This window comes from Pygoscelis adeliae, unplaced genomic scaffold, assembly GCF_000699105.1.
Source record: "Pygoscelis adeliae isolate BGI_AS28 unplaced genomic scaffold, ASM69910v1 Scaffold141, whole genome shotgun sequence".
NCBI lineage: Eukaryota > Metazoa > Chordata > Aves > Sphenisciformes > Spheniscidae > Pygoscelis > Pygoscelis adeliae.
Genome location: NW_008824231.1, coordinates 5,698,666 through 5,723,218, shown reverse-complemented (window position 1 = coordinate 5,723,218; position 24,553 = coordinate 5,698,666). Strand labels below are relative to the sequence as shown.

Here is a 24,553-nt window from a genome sequence, read left to right as displayed (position 1 = left end):
AATGAGCACGTCTCCCTAGAGTAAGTATTTAAGTTCCTGACATAATTGACAGGGAAAAGCAACTATCTTTGAAGGTCTCCACAGAGATCCAAGACCATCTAAAGTTTAGGAGTCTTAGGGTAGGTACCTATCTCTCTCCGATGCTTATACAGGAACTTAAATACTTGATGTTGGATTGACTGAAAAGACTATGATATAACGGAGCTCAACCATATACCTTAGCTTTCACGTAAAGGAAAGAAACTTAGTTACTGAAAACACTTACATTGCAATAAGATCTCTTTATTAATGTGTTGAAAACACAGGATCAATGGGGTCAGTGAAATCATTGTTTCTGTGGTATAGATAACACTAGATGATCATAATGACATCTTCTGGCTTTAAAATATATTAACCTTTTACTTCTGTATATTCTGTTATCACTTACTGTACCTTTTCTGTCATTTTTCTTCTTAATGTAGAATTTAGAAACTTAGTTTTTCCAATAATTTATCAGATAGTAAAATGAAAGCCATCAATCAGTAATCCTTAATGCCCCTTTTCTCTCCTTACGAATAAGATTTGCCAGATAAAAACTGTATCATCATAAATCCTTCGAAATAACTGCCACTGATTCCCCAGTCACAGCTGCCCTATTGCCTCATGTCTGAGAAATATCATGCCAAGTAAAGATTTGATCATTGCCTTAATGCTTAATTTTACTGAATCTGCTACCAAATAGAGTAAGTTATTGAGGCATTTGTTCACATTTTCCTCTTCCTTCTCACTGCTATCTGCTACTATTGTCAAGCTGAGCATTTTTAGCCATTCCTACATAATTAAAATAACCCTTGTACCTTTTAAAACTAAGAAAGAGTAGTTTCTATAACTACTAAAACCTATAAAAACCTATAAAATACTGGAAGACTAGCAGGTAGAAGCAAACTTTATCTTCTGGTTTTCTTGGACAGCCTTCATTAATCAGGTTTATGAAGACATCTGCTATGTTTTCCTTCCAATAATATTGTCAGACAGCTTGATTTGTTCTTAAAATGTTATACAAACATTAGCAAAATGATCTCTCTGATGTAAGAGTTTGGTAGCAAATAACACAAATGCTATCCCCTTACAAAGGTTAAAAAGGCAGTGACAAAAAGACTATGAGATTTTCCCAAGGCTACCGGGGGATTTTGTTAGGCTCAGGATCAAACCCATGTCTGGACTCACACATTACCCTTTCTCTCAGTCTCACTGTTGAGTAGGCACTAATGATAACACAGAATGAGTAGAACAGTAGAGTTATCCTGGTATAGCGGTGAGAGAGACTGTACAATTACTTCTCTAATGAAGTAATACTCCCCTCATATTTGGAACAGGAACTTTTTAGCACCCCATTTACATCGAGAAGCAGAATAAATATGGGAAAGGGGTTTGTATGGGAGACAACATGATTATAAACTGCAGGAAAATAAATGCCTATCTTCTTACATGTTTCCTATGCTGCTTCATTAAGTTATGCCAAAAACACTTTCCAGAATTTTACTTCAGATAGATACGCTGGAAGAGATCGTTATTTGGAAGCCATATCATGAAAATGACTACCTTGTTACAGCACGTTTTTAGCCAATTTTCTTAATCTAATTTTCTCTGTAACAGATCTTATGTTTGGCTTAGGTGACTAAGGGGTGTTTGGGAAGTCCACTAGTATTTTAATGAAAATGGAATTTTGAATTACTCAGCTGTAGGTTTGTTAGAAAAACCTAAAAAAAAAAATCACTCTTTGCAATGTTACTCTGCTTGTGCAGCACAGTAACTGTTAAGGTCTATTACACAAACACTATAGTCTTATAGCATAAGACAGAAAGTAGTGTTTGTCCCATGTTTGGGTTTCCTTGGTAACAAATTTGGTGGCTTGGTTAATAAAAGGAATGGTGAATTTAATAACATTGTAACCAGAAAGGCCTTTCTACAAAGCATTTCAAAGGCTCAATTTCTTTCCAAAGAGAAAAAACCCAGGCCTGTAAATGGATCATTTTGATAACCAATTTCCCCTGACCTAGTCCTACTGTTGCTGGGCTACTGAGTAGATACAAGCCAAGGTAATCATGCATTTCAGGTAGCTGTAAGGCATTTATTAGGGTGCACCGCTTTCTCCTAAAATCTCCTTCTTTGATCTATCACCAGTAAATTTTTGATACTGCTAGACTGCAGACTCCCGACTATCTACTTTAGAAAAGCATGGTGCTGTTAAATCATACCAAAGAAAGATTTATTCTTTAAAGTAGACAGGTAATTTGACTAGGAAGGTTTAACAACAAAAAATGAGTTACCTATCTGAAAATAACACCAAACTTCCCATGTTTGCCTAGCTGCTGACTGAGTATGTACTCATACAGTATCACCTCTATGCAGGGTGCTTTTCAGGATTTGCTGGTTTTGTTTGTACATCCCACAACATCTAGATCATATTTAATTTTGCACAGTGACACAGAAGTCAAGGTAGGCAGAGATGTAAAGACCTCAAGACCTAAACCAAGAAAAAATATTATCCTTATTTTATAACCCATAGTTAAAGGTATAGTATTTTCACCTAGACACAAAAGCATACATAAAGAAACTGAACAGCTAAAAGAAATACAGGGAAAGGATACACATTTTGAAATTGGATTTTAAACAAAGGAATGAAGCAAGAGGAGGTTGGGGTTTTTTTTCATATTTTCCCATTTACATAAAATTAGGCACTTTATCTGCCATTTGTTCCTTGAAAAATCTCCACACAGCGGTAGGAAAAAGATGAGGAAGGAAGATAACTAATACACTCAAGAGACTAATTTTGAATTCAGTCTCAGAATTGCTAGCATAAACAACAGCTGGCAAATTCTATGAGAAATTAGAAGGGATGAATTGAATGTTGGAAAGAAAAGAACTGAAAGTTTTCAGTATAAAACCATAAGATTAAATTTATCAGAAATGAGAATGTCATCAAAGATGTGATAGGCAAGAGTTAAAGAGAACAATTAAAGAAGGGAATAGTGCAGGCATGCTTTTCTTTGGAAATACATCTGAGGTCATACTGACAATAAAGAGGCCAAGAAAAGAGGTCAAGAAAGAAATGCTTGCCTACGACTAATTCTGCCTAGAAATAAGTCAGTTCCAATGTATACACATTTCTAATTTTGGGGCTTCCAGACTAGCAGCTTTTACAAAATCATTAATTCCTCATTAAACATTTTAACTTTTTATAGGGTTAGAAAGCAGTAGATATTATATTTTTTAGCTAATCAAACAACTCTGTGAGTAAGGAAACTTATGAAACTTACTTTCATCTGGTTCTCTGGGTTACCCCATGTCTAATGAGATGCAAGGTCTGCCTAATCAGTTTTTGCAATGGAAGCATTCACAGCAGCTCCCTATCATGTTAGTTCTCCAAGGGCTAATGACATAAAGGGCTAAAAATAATTTATTAGGGCTAAATAATTTCCTACCAAAGAAATTTTCAAAGTTCTCACATCTATAAGGGAAAGCAAAGCTGCATTAGGCTCCACTGTAGACAGCTTACTGCAGGCTGGGACTCAAGCTGTGATCAAAAAAGCAAAATAGCTGGGATGTAATGAACAGAATGAAAACAATATGGACTCCTCTCTTATGTCTTCTACATATCTCAGTCATGTGGGCCTTATCTGAACAACTGCTGTTTCAGTATTCACATTCCCAGATCATTGATAAATGTACTAAAAAGTATACAGCATCCTAAATCAGAAAGAATAACACATATTAAAAAGTATTCAGCAAATACCAAAGAAAACTGACCAAAGATTTAGTAAAACTTACATGAATAACGTTTGATGCAGAAACAGGATAAAGTACAATGTAATAACGGTATGTAATCATAGCTAGTGATATAGAGAGACATAAGAGAATAAAAACTTGTCTTTTTTGTCTCACAGCATGTGCTAAGTGTAATTCAGTGAAGACAAAAGGTCATCAGTTCAAAGAAATGCAAAATCTTTTCCATCTGACATTTAATTAATACTCAGAGAAGCTGATGAAACAGGGAGATTGAAAAGTGGGTTTGGACATTTATATAGATATCAAAAATATAAATAATAATACTTCAAATTAGTGTTTTCAAATGATACTACAATTCAGAGCTGTTAGAGAGAAAAATAAGATCAGACATGAAGGACAAGTATTATCACATTAGTCTACTCTCCATTTCTGAAACAGTGTGGGACCTTGAGTCAGATTCAAAAAAGCGTTTTCTATCAACCTTAGCATAGTTTCAGATGTTTCTTAAATTTAATTAGTGCCAATTCCTGTATTAAGTAGGAAGTGAAAGAAAACATTGAGTGGGTTTATTTTATAAACGTAATTGGTCATCTTGGTGATTCTTTATGGTGTTATTTTTTGTTTCTATGGTAAGTATTCTTCAGCTACGTTGAGAACAGCAGTTTAGAAATTAATTTCAAGTGGCATTGTTTCAACACAGAGAATGGATTAAGCCACACTGACAAATTTAAAGCAGAAATAATCACATCTTACAGTAATACCAAAGAGAAAAATCAAAAAGAATTACTTGACCAAGTGCTTGATAAGGATGTCCAGCATCTCTCTGTTCTTCTCTGGTAACTTATGCACAAGTGCATGCACTGCCTCAACTCTGTAGTTCTGATCATCTGACTCTAAAATAGAAAACAAATTATTGTTGATAAATTAGAACATGTGCTAAAATGCGACTACAAATGGCACCAATGCCTGTATGCTAATACACACATACATTACAAGGAGCCAAACACAATTAGCCTTTAAAATGATGAAGATGATTTGACTATATTTATTACAACATTCTGAAATCTGTCTTTCAAGTAACTCGCCAAAAGCAGTTAGCACTGATACTGGAACCAACGAAATTTGTGGCAAGTTTGACCTGATGTGCCACTTCAGTGAAATCCAAGATTTTACCCCTTGATATTTAAAATATCTAAAATTCTTGAGTGGCTTTTATTCTTATCAAGGCAAGAGGAAATGGGGAAATAACTTCAAATTCTAAACTGGAGTCATTAGAAAAACAATTTTACTATCTCTGTATCTAATTACTCCATTTGTGAAAAGGAGATAATTATCACCCTCTCCAATTTCTCAAGGCAAGCTGGGAAAATAAAGGTCCCTGGATGAGAGGGATGAATGCTATAAAAGAATTATCAGCCCTTTTAAAACAAACAAACATATAAATATATAAATCAAGGTTCAAAATTTCATGCAGAGGGCAGTCACACAGAACCTCTAAAAAGATCAGAACAAACCGCTGAACAGCTTCATCTAGTGTGACTTCTCTGTTTTGATGGCTTTCACATGGCACTGTGCTATAATATACAGTGACATGGAAGAACTTGGATCCACGGCTGGATCACTGAATAATAGACCAAGGAGGAAAATAAGGATAGCAACTGAGGAGACTAAGGGTTAGAAACAATATTACTTTCATGAAAGTGTATTTATTACTTTACTTACTAACAGCAACAATGAAATCTTTGTGCAGCTTGAAAGTCATCAGTGGTTCTGAAAGACACCTGGTTGTAAAAAATATTAAAAAGAAAATTTAAAAAACCTCATTACTCAAAGTCTTTTTAAGTTTTATGGGTGTGATTATGATAGCCCTCAACATCTGCATACTGTATATTGGTATGTTGTAGGAAACCCAATTCAGTGATGACTGATTGGAGTAGTATACAGCTTAATCATGTACATAGTCTGAAACTCTCTGAGTTGAATCTTGTGTCACCATGTAAGTTAGTAAGGGAAATACTACTGGCACTCACTTCAGAACAGAGACACACTGTTTTCTGGCTTCCATACTGCAAAACAGGAATAAATACAGCTGCAGAACATGGGACAGTGGGCTGCAGAAGTGATCTTTTGCCCAAGATAGGCAGAAACATGATGAAATTCAGGACTGAAATTCTGATCTGAGAGATCCTAGAAGAGTCATCCTCTGAAAGGCAGACTGTAAATTGCCTTATAGACACAAACACACAGCTATTGCTAGCTCACGTTCTAATTTCACAAATACGGTATCTACAATGATTTGTGCTTCTGGAGATGTATTATAAATTTCTTCAACCAAAGCCAGCCTTTTCAATGGAGTTTACATGAACATTGCACTACAAATCCTAGGCATATTTTCCAAAGTGAATAGGGATTTCTGATGCTGCCCTTTGTTAGGTGACTGGTTTAGGAAATCTAGATTTTTAGAAGGCATAGAACACCCACCATCTGGATTTGATGCTTTTCATTATGTTTCTTTTGAAAGTTATATATTGAGACCCAAAAAAGAGTTATCTCGGAAGTACCATAATTCTTGAAAATTCTGTCTCTTATTAGCAAAAATTTTAAGAGAAAATGATAGTGTTGGAGGGATATTGTGTTTGTGAAGACACCAACAGTGTAGGATAAAAACCTATGCTTTTGCAGAGTTTTTTATTCTGCTTCAACAACGATGCCATGAAACCTCATGGTACACAGCTTAAGGGATTCAGAAAAGAAAGACTGAGCACAACATGTAATTAACGTAAAAGATTTTAAAGAAAAACATGCAATTAATTAAATTCTGCCAAATTTACGGCTATATGTATAAGGCATGACTATCTTAATAAGGCAGAAAGTGTGTGACAAATTTTAGATTTATTATTACACATAATCACAGAGATATTAGGCAAGATAATAATATACTCAATTATTACCATGCTAATGGATACAAGAAATGTAATATGATATTAATAAGCAAAAGATTAATGGGCCAGAAAAGGAATACTGAGATTTGTGTAGCATCATACTTACCTGAGGTAGTTTTTTAGTCCGCTTGTTATAGTTTTATTGTCCCAAAGTTCCATATCAATATCCATATCAGGAGGAGATTTAGGGGCTGGTAGAAATTTGAATTATGATTGTGTTATAGTTTGACTAACACACTAACTAGAAAAGCAGCAAAACAGAAGCTAATAGATTAGTCATTGAGCTCATGTGGTTACTTATTAGCCAGAATAACTATCAATCTGATCAATTTGAATCTTTTAATCTCTGCCAAAGTATCAATAAAAATGAATTTAGTACCTGTAAACATTAACTATACGCACTGTATCAAAGTGTAAAGTAAGCCCAAGTCAACAGAGAATTACTAACATATTTGACTTAGACATTCAAACACAGGCACCAGAGAGCCAAATTTAGCACGAAAATTGAAAAACTAGAACAACTGTCTATTTAACTGAGTTATGCTGTGTTACAGAACTAAGCTTTGGAACACTTCTGAAATATGCCAAATAGATACCAATAAATAGAACTTTAGAGCTAAAAGAAGAAATGCATTTTATCAGTAATTTGCTCATGTATATCAATGATTGCATGCAGAAATTGAATACTAATGCATGGAAGAAACTAGTTAGATGGATCACTCATTTTAAGACTGCAAACTCAATTTAGTGGCATTAAGTGCACGTACAAAATTGTAAATGTTATGACACGCTCTTCTGAGCACAGCAGTTAAGGCAAAAGGGACCACAGCACACATGCTGCACACTGACAAAGGTTCAGTTCAGATACTTACAAAATATGGTATTCATCAGCTTTTGCACCTTGGAGTTTACACCGCCTATTCTGTACAGTCCCAGGATTGTAATACCTACATTGGGAAAACAAGTACAATGAAAATAATGAAAATATGGTTATTTCAATATATGCTGATGCATCCTTGGTGTATGTTTCATAACATCTAAATGTATTTATGGAAAATTGTACAATTACATTCTTGAGTACTGCTTTACCCTACTCAATTATCTTCCGGGGTGTTAACAAATGCATTCCGTGGAATCCACACCATACTATACAACAGAACCCTTTTGCATAGAAATGACCCATATTAGCAAACAACAAGGAGATGGCTGGGAAAAGTGAAAAATAAGACCCAAAAGCAGTCTTAAAACACATTACACGTCAACAAGTTTATCTTAGCTAGACTTCAGTGGAATTACAATGCATCTATGTTTGCTTAGACCACCATCTCTTCCAATTAAGATCTGATTGACATTTATAGGAGAAATAACGATTGTATCCAAAATAAAAACATATGCTGTATACTGTTGCAACACTGCAGTTGAGAATTTATGTTATGCATGGATCCCCATGCAAAACAGAGACAGTTCACCCGTAAGTTTCAATTGTTTTTTTTTTTTAATAGCACAGATACTAATAACAAGTAATGTTTAAAGTGTGACATACACAACACAGTATTTCAGGATTCCAGTGATGATAATTTTATTGTTTTTATCTGCCTTTTAAAAATCAGCAGGATTTAAAAGTCTTCCCTTCTCCCCACTTCAGGTCTTACCATTTAAAAATTGTCCACTTTGAAAACAACATTCCAAAGTCTGATCTCACTTAGATAACCACGGTGTTCTGTTTTGAAACCCTTTTTTTTTCCCCCAGGAAAAAATGCAAGCTCTCAGTCAGCAGTGATTCAAAAGCTACATAACGTTGTTACCTGAGAAACTGAATTCATGTTGAGCTCAATGTTGCACAGAGAGACACAGCTTTTGGATTAGAAGAGAGTTGCATACTGATGGTTCAGTGCATGGACAGGAAAAGGTTACCTCTTTTTATGGAAGATGATACAGCCATACCTCTTCATTTGAATGAGGATAATTAAAAACTTGCTGTGAGTTGCAAGATACCACCTCATCAGTAGAGTGATTATTTTCTTTTTGTACATTCCCACTACCAAAAATGAGTTGCTAAACTTTTTAAAAAAATGGATAAACCATGTGCAAAATGAGTGAATAAAATGATAGGAGTTATGCTCTGCAAAAAAGATGTTCCAGCAGAGAGTATTCATGCCACTTTTTGGTCTTCAGGTTTCTTGCCAGAAACCAAAGTCGGGAGCTGAGGCTCCCTACAGTTTTACCACGAGAAAGCACAATTCGGTGCACACAGATTAAAGACCAAAGATGTATGCAGCTGTGCATTAAGCTGTCTAAACAACATGAAATTACAGAAAATGTTTGAAAAGCTCACGGAAATGATATGTTAGGAATTGTTGTTGGAACTTGTGGCAACAGTTTTAAGTGTAAAGCACACAGATAAAATGTGAAAAGTACAAACCAAATGATGGACACACTCCAAAGCACAGCTGTAAAACATGTAGAATTATTCAAACTAATATTTGAGAAAAAATACTCATAATAATGTAATACATAATTTGTGATTTAATACACACCTCTTGTTTCCACAGCATGAATACATTTCCTCACAAAGTTGAAGCCTGCTTCATTTAAGAACACTATAAAATGAAGAAAAAAGGTAATTCTTTTCTAACTTATTAATACACAAAATCTCTGTGTGTAGCTACATCCACATGTTAATCAAGAAGGACTGATACACATCTATCCACGAGATTTTGATACTTATTCTGTAATAGCGTTCTTGTAGATATATCCTTAGCACTCAAAATCCAACTTTCTTATCATTAGTGTATCATTAGGAGCAGAATATTCCACTGTCTTTCCCAGAAATCAGTAGCCCCTCTACACATACAGCTGAAAGCCTGTTGTTTTAAAAGGAGATTACTGTACTCCCTTCCCTCTGCTGAGGAAAATGCTTTTAAGAGTTCAGGACTTACATTATGAACAGAATATATTTGTTGGTTTTAATACAACAACATTCTTTGTTCCTTTCACATGCACATAACCACTCATAAAATGGTAACATTGGAAAACAATCTTTGTTATGGACTTTAATGAGTGAGCTTATTTCAAGTCAATGTATTTCTCATTATTTTTTGTATCTTCAACGCTCACTGCTCTAACTAGCTAAATAAAGAAGATCTTAAAGCAGCATACTTGTCACCATTAAAATAAACACCATCATATAAAAAACAGATGTAGTCGTTTAAATTTTAGATTTCCAAAATCTCAAATACATCTCCTATGAAGATGTATGTCCATATCTGACACATCTCTCTCCGAGATACATACACCCACACATAAGTTATTTTTACGTATTTGTGTTAATATAATATTATGTTAATAACATATGTGTTAATATAATGTTAATACAATTATACACATAAATCTAATAGTACCTTTAAATATACTCATTTTATTATTCAGTGTATGTGTAATAGGCGCATATACAACTGAAATCAAAAAGATGTGATGGGCCTTGGAGGTTCAACAAGGCTAAGTGCCAGGTCCTGCACTTGGGTCACAACAACCCCATGCAGCGCTACAGGCTTGGGGAAGAGTGGCTGGAAAGCTGCCTGTCCGAAAAGGACCTGGGGGTGTTGGTCGACAGCCGGCTGAACATGAGCCGTCAGTGTGCCCAGGCGGCCAAGAAGGCCAACAGCATCCTGGCTTGTAGCAGAAATAGTGTGGCCAGCAGGAGTAGGGAAGTGATCGTGCCCCTGTACTCAGCACCGGTGAGGTGGCACCTCGAATACTGTGTTCGCTTTTGGGCCCCTCACTACAAGAAGGACATTGAGGTGTTAGAGCATGTGCGGAGAAGGGCAGCGAAGCTAGTGAAGGGTCTGGAGAAGAAGTCTTATGAGGAGCGGCTGAGGGAACTGGGGTTGTTTAGCCTGGAGAAAGGGAGGCTGAGGGGAGACCTCATTGCTCTCTACAACTACCTGAAAGGAGGCTGTAGCGAGGTGGGTGTTGGTCTCTTCTCCCAAGTAACTAGCGACAGGACGAGAGGAAATGGCCTCAAGTTGCGCCAGGGGAGGTTTAGATTGGACATGAGGAAAAATTTCTTTACTGAAAGAGTGGTTAAACATTGGAACAGGCTGCCCAGGGAAGTGGTTGAGTCAGCATCCCTGGAGGTATTTAAAAGACATGTAGATGTGCCACTTAAGAACATGGTTTAGTGATGGACTTGGCAGTGTTAGGTTTACGGTTGGACTTCATGATCTTAAAGGTCTTTTTCAACCTAAATGATTCTATGATTCTATATAGGGATATTATTTCAACACACCGGAATGTATTTACATTTAGGTATACAGACTACTGATAGAAACTTTTTACAGATTTGTTAAATATATTGTAGCTTTGGAACCAATCAATTTTTCTTCCAATTTATGTTTGATATTAATACAAAAGTTGAAGGCTTTCTCACAGTTTACATAGCTTAGGATGTGCTTTCGTGTAACCCAATCATGTAATCCAACAGTTATTTCATAGCAATAGAAAGAAAATGTAAAGTAATTAATCTCTCTCTCACACACACACGTATCTAGAAACTAGGACATTACAGAAATCTAGCAATCTGGTAACTCTATATAAATAAAGAGCTTACTTTCTTCCTTCTTGCTAATAATGGCTGGCAGTGTGTAGATCTGTAAAAAAAACGGCAACAGGTCAATGTTTGTGCTTTAAATTCTTTATTGCCAGGTTTGTTGGTAGTTCTTGTATTACCTTGCTGCTAGGGGAAAGCCAACCTTGCCTTCCACCTTCTCTTGACGTTTACCCCCACAGCACTCACCCAGGTTAATGGCCCTGTGCTAGGATCTGAGCAGGTGGAGAGGGCAACAATCCACTGTTTTGGTTGTGTTTGCAGTTTTACACAGCTGATCATCTTCACCTCTGGGGAGAAGGCAGAGGGCCAGCGGGATGTGTCCCAGAAACCTATTCAGCCTGGCCTTGAGATTCCAGATTGACTAGGGATTTAACAGCATTAAATTTATAGGCACCTAAAATGTGTTAGAGGTCAGATTTGCAGACTCCAAATGGGTTTAATTTCAATACAACTACTGATCTAATTTCTGTACTGTTTCAGTCAAGCAAGAAGCTTGTAAAAACACTCATCTATCTCATAAAACTGATCAACCATTTTTTCCCCTTGGACACTGGTCTGGCATCACCCTCATTCAGCGACTATTTTAAGAGTAGATTAATAGTGGGAAGAAATCTCAGACAAGCCTGTCTCTTAGTAGCTTTCAACACATTTTTATGCTCTCCGCAGTGTCTTTCAAGATGGTGCTAATTGTTTACTCCATGATGCTGCCCAAAAGATGGTTTGTTTTTACCAGTGCAGAAACTACCACTTCACAAATGTTATCTGAACCATGAATCCTATTATACAATATGCTATCATATTACTTAAACTTTAAATATTCTAACATAAAATAATAATATTAAAAAATAAGTAAAGGCTTAAATTCACTAATAGTTCTGCTTTTCTACTTTGTACCTGTCTTCACTGTGTATTTGCAATGGTGTCTCCCACAGAACTGTAGTTGCCTGTACTGTAACAGAGTATCTGAAATGCATACTACCTTATTTCTTTAATATGTGTGCCACAAAACTGTAAAAAGAAAAGAAAAAGAAAAAATATCCTTACTGGTTCCTTTCCATCCATAGCTTCAAGCCAAAGTTTGCGGTTGGATTCTGAAAAAGCTTGCAGTGTGATGATTCCAGGTCTGTCAAAAACATATGCACATACCGAAGTTACTAATTTCTTTTTCTCAAACAGTATCCAAAGTCAGAATCCAAATGCATACTGACATGAAGGGAATACATAAAAGACAGAGAGAAATTAAAGAAAGTTGATGGCTTCTGATATAACACAATAACTTTGAGCTAGATTTAAAAACAAGTCTGTTTTTTTAAAAGTTCGGTACTGCAACATGTAATTTTAGATGCCTAGTCCTAAGTGCTACAAACCTCTAAGAGGTATTAGGCACCTCCATATTGCAAGATGAGTTATACACCTGCAAACGGGATCCCATACAACCCATTTTTCAGTGGCGAGATGCTTAGGTGGAAAACTTAAGGGCAAGAGACATCAGCTCAATTTGACTAAATATGTCTATGCCTGAGCTGGTTATCTACGTTCCTTTCATAGCAAATGAAGAGAAGTAGGTATTTTTAATCTAAAAGTCATCATATCCCAAAAGCAGTCAAAAGAAACGTGCCTGAAAATGGTCACCTAAAAAGAACGCTTTGAGATAGTATCTCAAGTATGGAGATGTAAAGCCAATTGAGCTGAGTACTGTCATGGTGCAGGAATTTTTTATTTGAGAGGATTTAAAAAACAAGTTCTTTCTGCTGGCTGTGCTCTGACCGCTATGATAGAAGTTAAAAAAGTGGCATATCCTCTCTGTTGATGAAGCTTTGACATTAAATAGAAAAAGAGTCATGGAAACCAGTGAAGGGATGAGGGAACCAATTTCGATCTTTGTTCCTGGAATAATGATATGAACAGATGTGTAAATACAAAGAATTAGTCTCTATTTGTGATCACAGGCAAATGAGTTCTGTAAGAAATGCTTTGAAATTAATTCACTGATTTGCCAACACAGAATGCCCAAGAGACAGTCCATTTTAAAGAGTCCTGCTCCCACACCAGCGTAGTGTATCTCTGCTCAAAACTTTCAACAGACTGTCCAAAACTGTGATTTTTCTATGGTAGGTTCACAAATAAAGGACACTACAGTTTTTACCAAGTATTTATCTTCGACCATAAAAATAAATAACCAAAAAATCACCATCCTTTCCCACCTCCTCCAAAAGTACTATATTATCACCTTGTACTTAAAAAGCATGCAAGAAAGCAACCGGACAATATAAAATATCAAAACGTGTGTTCACCAAACCATTCAAGGAGCAGCAAGCCCTGCCCTTATACATAAAAATGCCAAGCTGAGGATTTTGTTTGTTATCTACTATCACAAGTGTAAAAAGATACAGTTAATCCAGATTAAGAGGTATAATTGTTTTTCTATTTTCTTACAGTCTAAGTTTATTTCCATTTTAATATTACATCTTGCTACCTACCCACAGATTCTTACCTAGGAATTTTTCTTTCAAAAACTTTTTAGACACAGAAACGGATTTTTTTTTTTCTTCTTTCTATTGTGACTACTGCTTAATATTTCAGTTAGAAAACTGCATCTATACTTATAGTCCCTTGGTCAGCATGTACAGAAAGAACAGAAATTTCTGAGCATCATTTTACTTCAAGCTTAGAGATAGCTGCTTTTAGCTCTGGGCTTCTGATTTAATCTGTTGGCCAAGTTTGCAGTCATTGTATAGTGTGTCTTAACACTCAAATATCTAATACTATAATGCCTGGATATTAGTTTCCTCAAAAAAAAAAAAGGCAAAAAAAAAAAGCCCAAACCAACTCCAATACATTTTGAACTGACTTCCTCTCTAGTTACTGAAATAGTTGGTAATTTCTCAGAAATTAAAATTACATTCAAGGTGAAACACACTTTCTGATGTTACCTTTTTATATAGCTCCCGTACAAATAAGATGGTGTAACCTCTAGAATAGTTTTTGCAAGAAGTCTGAGCTGAATATAAGTGTGAAGAACACCTATGTAAATTTTAAATTAATTATGTCAATTAGAAGAGCTCACAGTGTGTGTTCTCCATTAGTTGTTCACAAGGGTTTCTTTCAGTTAACATGGTTCTTTCATGAAATGAGATGTGCACATCAGTCTGCACGGTTTTCCAATATTTTAATAAAATAATATTTCATATAACGTTTCATACAACACTGCATATAATAATGCAAGGAGAGAATTAGCTCTGTGGGATAAGGTGTTTGGAGACAGAAATTACCCATAAAATCTTGCAACAAAATTTTGAAGACTGGTGTAGCTGCACATTTTTAAAAAGAGCTCTTTCATGATGAAAAGTCATACCCTCATGTTACTAAGGAAACTTATCTTTTACTAATGTCAATTACATTTAAAGTTTTTCTGTATTTTGCAGGTGATGTCCAACTTTATACTCCAAGTAAACAATATTAAGTCTTGAATTTAAAATTAGTTCAAATGTAATCATTATCACAGTCTTTCTGAATCCTCAGTATTCCAGTACTGTGTTTATATTTAATGAACTCACTCACATTCTTAGTCATTACTGACATCAGTACCACTGCATCTTCTCTTTCTTAGAAGAAACTCAAGTTTTACCAACATGACATTCAGAAGAGATTAATGTTGCCCTTGTATATGAACTCCCACCAAATATTTCTAGGTGTTTCATTGTCTATTTATCTCCTCTGCTGACTTGGACAAAAATTCACTACTTCCCTGCTGAATACCAAATCAATTGGAAAAGTGAACTTTCTATCAGCCTGTGAAAGTTATATCCTTACAATAATGACTAAATAACTTTGTATTCTGCTCCCCTTTCAATCTTCTGCCCAAGTTTCCAGAATGCCTTTAACTTATAGGCCATGCACATTCGTAATCAATGAAAATGTCCAAAAGGAATAAATGATATGTAAAAAGTGCCTATAACTATCTCTTTGATGAGAACTTGAAGAACTGCAGGTGGAACTAATTGTTCTGTGCAGTTTTGTTGAACTGTGGATGTTCTAGTAGAGTAAGGGAGAGAGAAGGGACAACACTCACTTGTGAATACATTACAATGGTACTGCCACAGATCTGTCTAATAAATACAATTCTACTTAGGAAGAAACAACTACCAATTTCAAACTCAACCTGTCAATTCAAGCTTAGGAGCTTTCAAGAGACCAATTAATCTCAACATTTGTTCATATCAAATGACTATTTCTTAAACCTGAACTCACTCAGAAGTCTATTTTAGAAAAATAATGTATTATATTCGAAAGTACCAAAGTAGCCTCAAAATTATCATGTAAATACAGCAGTTCTGAATGGAATTTAAAATTACAACAACAGTCATAAAATATTTCTTAAGAGAACGACTACAAAAGTCAATCTATTTATCGTATTTTAAGGGAAAAACTAATTGAATATTTCTCTTTATTCCCAGGCTTGAAAAAAATACTTTTACAAAGTACTATGTACATATACTTCAAATACAGAAAAGCTGTTTTCCCCTATCTTAAACAATTATAATATCCAGGAATAAATGAAAAAAAAATTGTAGAAGTAATTTTCAAAAAAGAAAAATGATGTGCTATCATACATTTCTGAAAGAAATAGAGATCGGTACAGAATACGCTTATTAGTAAGTATTTATAAAAATATTTATGATCTATTCCTAAAAGAAAGTAGTCAGTTGTGCTACAGGTTCTGTAAGAATCCATTTTGTATCTGCATGCAAACATAACGTAGTTAAGAAAAGACATATGCAATGTAGTGAATTTTGTTAGAAAAACAGGTTTGAACAAGTAAGTACCAAGTCTTGAAAGCCTAGTTTGTCTGGATACAAGCATATTGAGAAATACGTGTTCCTATTACAGGAGTAATTATTATATATTGGTTGCAAGTGCTTCTATTTTTAATTATTTTCAATTTGTTAACACAATGAAAAAATTCAAACCTCTCAAATACTTCAATATCGAAACAGAAACGTTTGTCAATTGAATCTGTCTTTCTCCTGATGCAAGATCTTAGTTTGTATATTTCTGGTGAGCTTGTGACAAGGCCATTCTATAAAACAAAACAAAATTAGCACAGGCAGTATGCTGATATACCTTGGCTTCAAATCTTAAATTTAACTGTATGAACAGTCCAAAGAACATGCCTTAAGATAGGGATCAAAATTATTTAGGAACATATACAATAATTTCTCTGTATATAAAGTAAGACTACAGCTAATAGCTTTCTGTCACATATTTGTTATTTAACCATTGTATTTCAGAAAACTCCCTAAATGCAAAACTTTACAAACATCTGCATATATAACATGGTTATACGTTACATGTTAGAACGAATATCATACAATTCTGTCAACTCTCACATGTAGATAAAAAGATTTCTAAAGAATAAAGCTGACTAACTCCTCGTTCTGGTCACCATCATTGTGAGGCCACTCTCTATAATGTTGGAAAGGCTGACGCAATCAGGGGAGTTTCTCAGGAATGGGAGAAATCAAATGTCACTCCTGTCTTCAATAAGAGTAAGGAGAAGGATATAGAATCATAGAATCATTTAGGTTGGAAAAGACCTTTAAGATCATCGAGTCCAACTGTAAACCTAACACTGCCAAGTCCACCACTAAACCATGTCCCTAAGCACCACATCAACAAGTCTTAAAAATTTTTCCTAATATCCAATCTAAACCTCCCCTGGTGCAACTTGAGGCCATTTGCTCTGTCCTATGGGGAACTACAGGCCAGTCTGCATCACCTTTATCCCTGGGAAGGCGATGAAGTGAATAATCCTGGAAAGCATTTCCAAACATATTAAGGACAGAAACGTGACTGGAAGTAGTCAGCATGGATTTAATGAAGGGGAAATCATGCAGGATCAACTTGATACCCCTCTACAATGTGATGGATGGCTCACTGGATGATGGAAGAACAAAGAATATTGTTTATCTCAACTTTAGCCAGGCTTTCCACACTACATCCTACTACAGCAGGATGTTTCCTACTACATCCTCATAGACAAACTGGTAGAGTACAGGCTAGGTAAGTAGATGGTGAGGCGGACTGAAAACTGGCTGAACTGCTGAGCTCACAGCAGAAGTGCAGCTGCAGCCAGTCACTAGTGGTATGCCCAAGCGGTCAATACTAGGGCCATTACTGTTAAGCATGAATAGGAATAAACCCAGGCACCAGGACAGGCTGGGGCTGACAGGATAGAAAACAGCTTGGCAGAAAAGGACCTGCAGGTCCTGGTGGGCAACAAGTTGACCGTGAGCCAGCAATGTGCCCTTGCAGCAAAGAAGGCCAAGAGCCTCCTGGTCTGCATCAGGCAGAGCATTGCCAGCAGGTCAAGGGAGGTGATCCTCCCCCTCTTCAGCACTGGTGAGACACATCTGGAGTGCTGAGTCCAGTGCTGGGCTCCCCAGCACAAGAGAGACAGTGACGTACTGAAGCAAGTCCAGCTAAGGACTACCAAGGTGATTAAGGACTTGGAGCGTCTGTCACACGAGGAGAGGCTGAGAGAGCTGGGACTGTTCAGCCTGGAGAAGGGGCATCATATCAGTGATTTATCTATAAATACCTGATGGGAAGTAGTAAAGGAGACTGAGTCAGATTCTTCTCAGCGGTGCCCAGTGAAAGAGCAAGAGGCAATGGGCACAAACTGAAACACAGGTAATTCCATTTGAACTTAAGAAAAAGCTTTTTTTATGGTAGTCAAATGCTGAAACAGGTTGCGGGATCTCCATCCTCAGAGATATCTAAAACCTGACTGGACACAGGCCTTGCTGACCTGCTCTGGTCGACCCTGCGTTGAGCATGGAGATTAAACTAGATGATCTCCAGAGCTCCCCTCCAAACCTCATCCATTCTATGATTCTGTGCAAATGTGATTGATTTCCTATGCATTTGCAACCACCACATTAGAGAAGTGATTTAATATGTAGTTTATATACATTTTAAAAGAAATATTTTTATTTAAATATTTATCTATGCTATATAAGACTTGCATTGCTTCATATACGAAAACAGCCTTATGCTTTGTTCACCACATTTTTTTCTTTTAACAGTTCCTGAATACTTAATATAAAACATGGAATATACAGTTCATGTATGCATTCATGGATGTGCAACTCACCACTTTCCCACCAGATTTTGTTTCAGCTATACTCATTGTAAATGTTTTTGTTCCTTTGTCGTATGTGCAGTAATGTTTCACCCAAGTAAATCCAAGAGGTCCTAGATTAAAGAGAGATAGTATTAAAAATAATTATTTTGGCATTTTATCACTATTTTAGTTGGAGTTAGATAGAGAAATGAAACATAACAGCATCCACAAGTAGCCTACAAAATTAAAAACTCCCCTAATTTTTTAATTTGAACATATTGTTCAGGTATAATTTTCAAATATTGCAGCTTGATGAGGTTGCCCAACAAAGTCCCAGCAGACTGATTTTCTTTGGCAACTGGATGGGTAACAGAATTTTACTAGGGTAGATAGGCAGGAGACAGGCAAGATCCTGAGGATTTTTCTGCCTAGGAAATACAGTTGAAGATTTTATCAACCCAAGTGAAGCACTAGGATTCAGTACTACATCCTTTCTCTGAGGGAAACCTTGAAGTCTGGTATTAGATCCAGAAAATTGGATGAAGTCATAAAGTCAGAGTGCATTTCCCTTTACTTTCAGAGTTCTTGTCAAAGGTAACAAATGTTTTTGGTAGTATCATAGGAACTCTATTCTTCTACCTGTTACCTTAAGGGAGTGGGTAAAATGGCATTGGATCAGAGACAGATTTAATCTTACGTAGTTGAACACTGGAGGGTAATTTCATTATGGAAAAAGAAAGGAAGGAAAGGAACAGTGGACTCTCAAACAATAGTGGTTTAGAGAGGAGGGATAAAATGCTGGGTGGCAGAGGTGGTGCCTTCAGCAAGAAACACTGGCCAATTTTATGCCTTGGAAGGGGTCCTGCTGGGGAAGAGGTGGCTGTAACAGTGGTGCACAACTGACAGCTTCTACAAACTAACAATTGCATGCACTCACAAGACCAAAGTATAATGTACTTAGGGATTTACTAGTCTTCTGTTTAGATAGCCATACATGAATCTACAGTGATCCCCAAGTAAGTGGATGTATGCCTTATCCTGGAGAGGTCACACCACACTTCTTAATCCTACTGCAAAGTATAGGATTTCTAATGCAGAAGATGTTTTCACTCCTGGATTACCCAGAGCTTTGCTCAGGCATTGCTGTGAACCTTTGTTCACTAAACACAAAACCCTCTTGAGCTTAAGCTCAATGGTATTTTAAACTCTGGCTGCTAATCTAGTTTAGATACAGGTATTTATAATGTGTTCTTTGCTGTGAGGACACGAAGTAAATCCTACCATTTCCATAATTCTCTCCACATCCTAGAAGTACAGCCAAGATCTCCCACAATTTTCTGGAAAAAAATATGTTTACTGTAGCACAGAGAACAAGGTAAGCTCCCAAGATTCTTACAGATAGATCTGGAGGGGTGGTGCACTGCGGAGGACAGGATAATTCAGGTTTTTGCAGTGTGACTGCTCCCCCTTGGGCCAGAACATTATGGCTATAACTACACTGGTTAATAAACAGTGCTGGCAGCATTCACAGCCACTAGGTAACACATAGTCAACAGGTAACTTGGACAAAGCTTCTTGATTTTTGAGGATAGGAAATTTAGCACAGAGGGTGGGATATTCTGTGCAAGCTGGTGTCAGTGGCAGAGTACAGCCCCATTTATTTTACTAACATTGGCACAGTTTCTGGGTACTCCATTGCAGAGACCAAACACAATGGCTGTGTGTGAAGAGGTACCAAGAAGGAAAAGTGTTTCTTTCCTCTTGGACAGCATTATGCTTCAGAGCCTCGCATTCAAACATGGCCCCTCTCTGCAGAGCCATCACAAATGTAGGTGCCAAAGTAAAATACATATATATAATGCAGTACTGTAACTACTGCTTAAAGTCAGAATAGGAAAGGATACTTTCAACGCACATGTGATTTTCCATTTCATTTCAATGGGAGTTACTCATGGGAAAAATATGATATTGATTTTTCAAAGTACAGTATATCTGGACCTTTTAATTTTTTTTTAAATGAAAGAGCTCTGAGTTAAAAAAAAAGTATTTTATGAGTTTTGTGTTTGCTTTTTGAAAAAAATGTGAAGAGTTCTATAAAAATGAAAGGTGTTAAAAACAAACTTAGTAGTTTTGCTATGGATACAATGGCTTTGCCTTCTAAATGTAGCCTTCCACAAAGGTGGTGGATATACCAGAGATTGTATCAGTCATGCAAATCAGATGTCTGGCAATCCACAAATGTAGGTGTGGAAATTTACACGGTCTGTTACGCTGTCTTGGAGAAAGTTCTCCCATTGCCTGCGTTTTGCAGGAAAGTAATGTCATGAATTGACCAGTCAACTGGGTACCCAGCCTCAGAAGTCAGCTGTTTTGTTCCTATATTGTAACTTATTTTCACTTAGCAAAACAAAATCTATAATAATGTTAAATCAATTTTTCCTCTGATGGCATTTCATTAACTCTTTTAACATATATAAGAAGGATGAGCACTCTCAAAGCAATTTTAGATGAGTTTAGAAGTCATCTGTTTTTCATTAAAATTTGTAGCCAGAAGCCTACATTGCAACTTTAAGTCTGTTACTCATGACCATCCATTTGAATAAAAACAATTTATGGCCTACTACCATTTTTTCAAAAAACGTATTTACCACCATGCTTATCATCAATAAATATATACAGGATTTAGTTTTACTCTCACAAATAGCAAGTATTTAACCCAGTTGTCCAAAATTTCACATGAGCCTATGTAACTAGTACCTTCCCCACTGACACAGAAATTACAGACCCTGCTACTCTTACTCCAGAATAAACTAATGAACAAATTTCTTTTCAGTAAGAGGATGTCAAGTTGGCCTCTCACTATGTAATGAAGCACAGCATGTGCCCAATGCTTCACTCCTTTTCTCCCTCCCCCATTAGCAGGGCTCAGTGTAATTTCCACTTAACACAGGTTTCTTTTATCATTATTACTCAATTAAAACATAGAGGGTCTTCTTAAAACTTTCAGTGCTACTGAGGGTAAAAGTGGCTGAGGTTAACTATGATAAGCATTGAGGTTTCTTTCTTTTAGATCACATATGGAATAAAGATTAATTTCACGATGTTATTTGGAAAATCAATTATCTATAACTCCATGTAGTCTCTTGAGTTATCATCTGAAAGGGGAGCAATGAAGAAGATATCCTCAAAACTGAGGTCAACTGGGGTCAAGTCTGACACGGGAATTCTATATCCAGATGCCTTCTATTTATTTTTAGATTGAGAAATCAAGTGCAAAGTTGTATTTAATAATTTTTGTATGAACGTCAAACTTGCACAAGCTCGTACACACTATCTCAAAACACTGCTATATACTTTCCTAGTGTCAGGCTGATTCCACAGCAAATAGAAAAATAAATAAATAAATATATAAATCTGGGTACCCCATGCAATGAAAACTATTTTACTGAGGGTTTTGCATGATCCTGCCTAACACAGCTAGTTTGGCTTAGTTTTCTATACTGGTTAAGAGTGTAAAACAGTGGCAGCTGATATTTCAGGTGACATATAGTTTTGAATTGTCCCATTTGACTTTTCACATATTTCCTGGTTCTGTTTTCATTCATAGCATGATTTATTGCTAGGCTCTTCCAAGTAGTTTCAGACACTTAAGACAACTTTAGTTCTACTCCTTCATTTAGTTCACAACTTCATTCTCATGTCTCATGAAGTGAATAAAACATAGGATAGATTTGTAGCTATTTTGAAGCTGTCAGACTGTATTCAGATGGCTTTTCTTCTTACACCTTTGTTTTCCATTATGTGCATGTTCATTTACTCTTAAGGTGGTTGGTACAAGGTAGAAGTTGCTCCTGCTGGGTGAACTATAGGCCTTGTTCAAGCAGAGAAAGTACAGGAGACAGCAGAGTTTGGCAGGTAGAGCCAAAGCAGAGTGCTGGGAGCTTGCAGCTTCTGCAGCAAGGCATAGGGCAGCCAGCCAGAGCAGAGCTTGCTACCAGTCAGCCACTGGGGTGCTGGGGTGGCCAATAGCAGGGACCTATCCACAAGGACCCAGGGGGCAGGAGTTGAGTTGCTTACAGGTGTTTTGATCACATGCCATCTGACTGTAGCTACTCTGAGTGCTTTTTGAAAAGTTAAACACTTACTTTTCTTTTGAACCTCTAAATCATTTGGAAAGCAACCATAGCAGAAGTCTGCAGACATTCAAACACAGAGCTGTTGTGTTGTCCTGCTAACTAAACCGTCTTCTCATCCTTGCATTGGTTGCTGTGCCTTTCAAATCAAATTAAAAGGTACATCTGTTTTACTCACGTTTCTCCTGCACATAGAGATAGCCTTCCATTGTCCATTGACTTGGTGGTCTGTAATCCTGGTTGGCTGATTTCATTCTTTGCATGAGTCTCTCCACTTCCTGCCTAGTGCTTTCAAAGTTATTCCGGGTCTAATACCCGGAAAAAGAAACAAACAAAGAACCACATTATCTCATGCAAGTACTAAAAAACAATGAAGAACTAATTACTAATAATGCCAAGGATACTGTATCAGAGACCAACAGAAGCATTTGCCGGAGACATAAAAGGAAAAAAAAAAGCAATAAAGAATAATACTCTTCATTGCTCTAGAAGCCTAGGAATAACAGAGTAATGAAGAGTTCAACTTAAACACGGAAGTGTAAAGGAAACAGCTGAGAATAGTAACGTTCCTCTTTCTGCAGGTCACTAACCTCAGAAAGGAGGTCATTTCATATCTTTAGGTATGCTTACACAGTATTTTGCAGACAGATGCAGGCTTTCTCTCTATGTACTCTAGGATACACAGACAGAAGCCAGGCTAAACGAGAAGCTGCTGATAGCATAGCCCCAAACCTGAAGTAGTAAGTCCCACTGAACCACTTGAAGTACAGTGCAGAAAACATGACTTTGGGTTAATGCCAGGCTAATGCCTCTAGATGGCTGTGGTCTCTCCACAAGAGGAAGAGACAAATATACTGTGTATCTGTATCTGCAGTCCACAGCTGCTGATACCCAGAATAGTCAGGTTACCGACACTGTCATGAACATTTTTTGATAGGACTATGCGAACACCACAGTTAAGTATAACTTAAATTTGCTAGGTAAGAAACAGGTGACAAGTGGCAGAACTGTGCCAAAAGCATGGAAGGACTGTGTCTGTCCTAAATATCGCGTGTGTAACCAGGCATCTGGCCAAGCAAACAATTAGGTACAAAGGTGGGTTATGTGTATTTGCTATCTATATACATGTAAATGGACATTTTTTCCTGTTGAATTCAGTGAGGCCAGGGTTTCCGTCCACACACCTAGCACAGTATAATAGAGGAGAATTATTATGAGGTGCCAGAGGTTTGATAGGTTGCTACTAATATGCCAGATGTTGAACACTTTGTTCATACAGGTAATAGAAAAGAATAAAGATTTTTGTAATGTTTCTGCAAAGTCATCTTATGGACTCTAATCCTGACTAGTCAGAAAGATACTTTCAGGACTTTATACACTGGTGAATACTTTCCCCTTTTTGTGGACCATTCACGGAGTTGCACACTAGTAATAATACACATGTTAAATCTTCTTCTTGAACACAAACATTATTATTAGAGGCAGAGGTAAAATTCTCCTCTGAACTTTTCAGATGGTATCCTTAGGGTGAAGTATCAGTTCAGACCAAACTTAACCGAGGTCATTTTGAGACCTTCAAAAGGCCATGCCATTGAAGGGAAGAATGTCCCCATTTTGAGAGCTTATCTCTGTTTGTCTGTTAGGTTTTTAACTACTACTTTTAAGCAGCCAGGACTTTGAATCAAATTATAGAAGACAAAGCCAAACGGACATACAAAGTACACCACTGGCCAGCTGAAACAGTGAAAGCAACAACAGGTCATGTTAGGACATGGTGACTGGTTAAAAGCTGTTGGTCTGCCACTACTCTGCTACTCCTATGGCTGTTACTGCTCCTGCTCTAACCTGTAGGACAATTTTAAGAACAGAAACAGCAGTTCAGATCAACTATTCTCCAAGACCTTAACACACAATGCAATAGAGAGGAGTACTTTTGACAGCTACAACAGACAGGCTGAACACAATTTTCCCTGAA

General features: G+C 36.7%; 1 protein-coding gene across 1 annotated transcript in view; it reads right to left on the bottom strand.

Annotated features, from left to right (window-relative positions):
* The window catches only part of ARHGAP42 (Rho GTPase activating protein 42), a 208,931-nt gene that overhangs the window by 17,215 nt on the left and 167,163 nt on the right, over positions 1 to 24,553 (bottom strand). Inside the window, exons 8-17 of the mRNA XM_009334879.1 lie at positions 22,757 to 22,886; positions 18,476 to 18,576; positions 16,290 to 16,399; positions 12,364 to 12,442; positions 11,320 to 11,359; positions 9,248 to 9,310; positions 7,583 to 7,657; positions 6,817 to 6,901; positions 5,491 to 5,549; positions 4,556 to 4,661 (exon numbers count right to left, since the gene is read on the bottom strand). Of these exons, the coding sequence (XP_009333154.1) occupies positions 4,556 to 4,661; positions 5,491 to 5,549; positions 6,817 to 6,901; positions 7,583 to 7,657; positions 9,248 to 9,310; positions 11,320 to 11,359; positions 12,364 to 12,442; positions 16,290 to 16,399; positions 18,476 to 18,576; positions 22,757 to 22,886 (848 nt within the window). The remainder of the gene's footprint in view (positions 1 to 4,555; positions 4,662 to 5,490; positions 5,550 to 6,816; positions 6,902 to 7,582; positions 7,658 to 9,247; positions 9,311 to 11,319; positions 11,360 to 12,363; positions 12,443 to 16,289; positions 16,400 to 18,475; positions 18,577 to 22,756; positions 22,887 to 24,553) is intronic.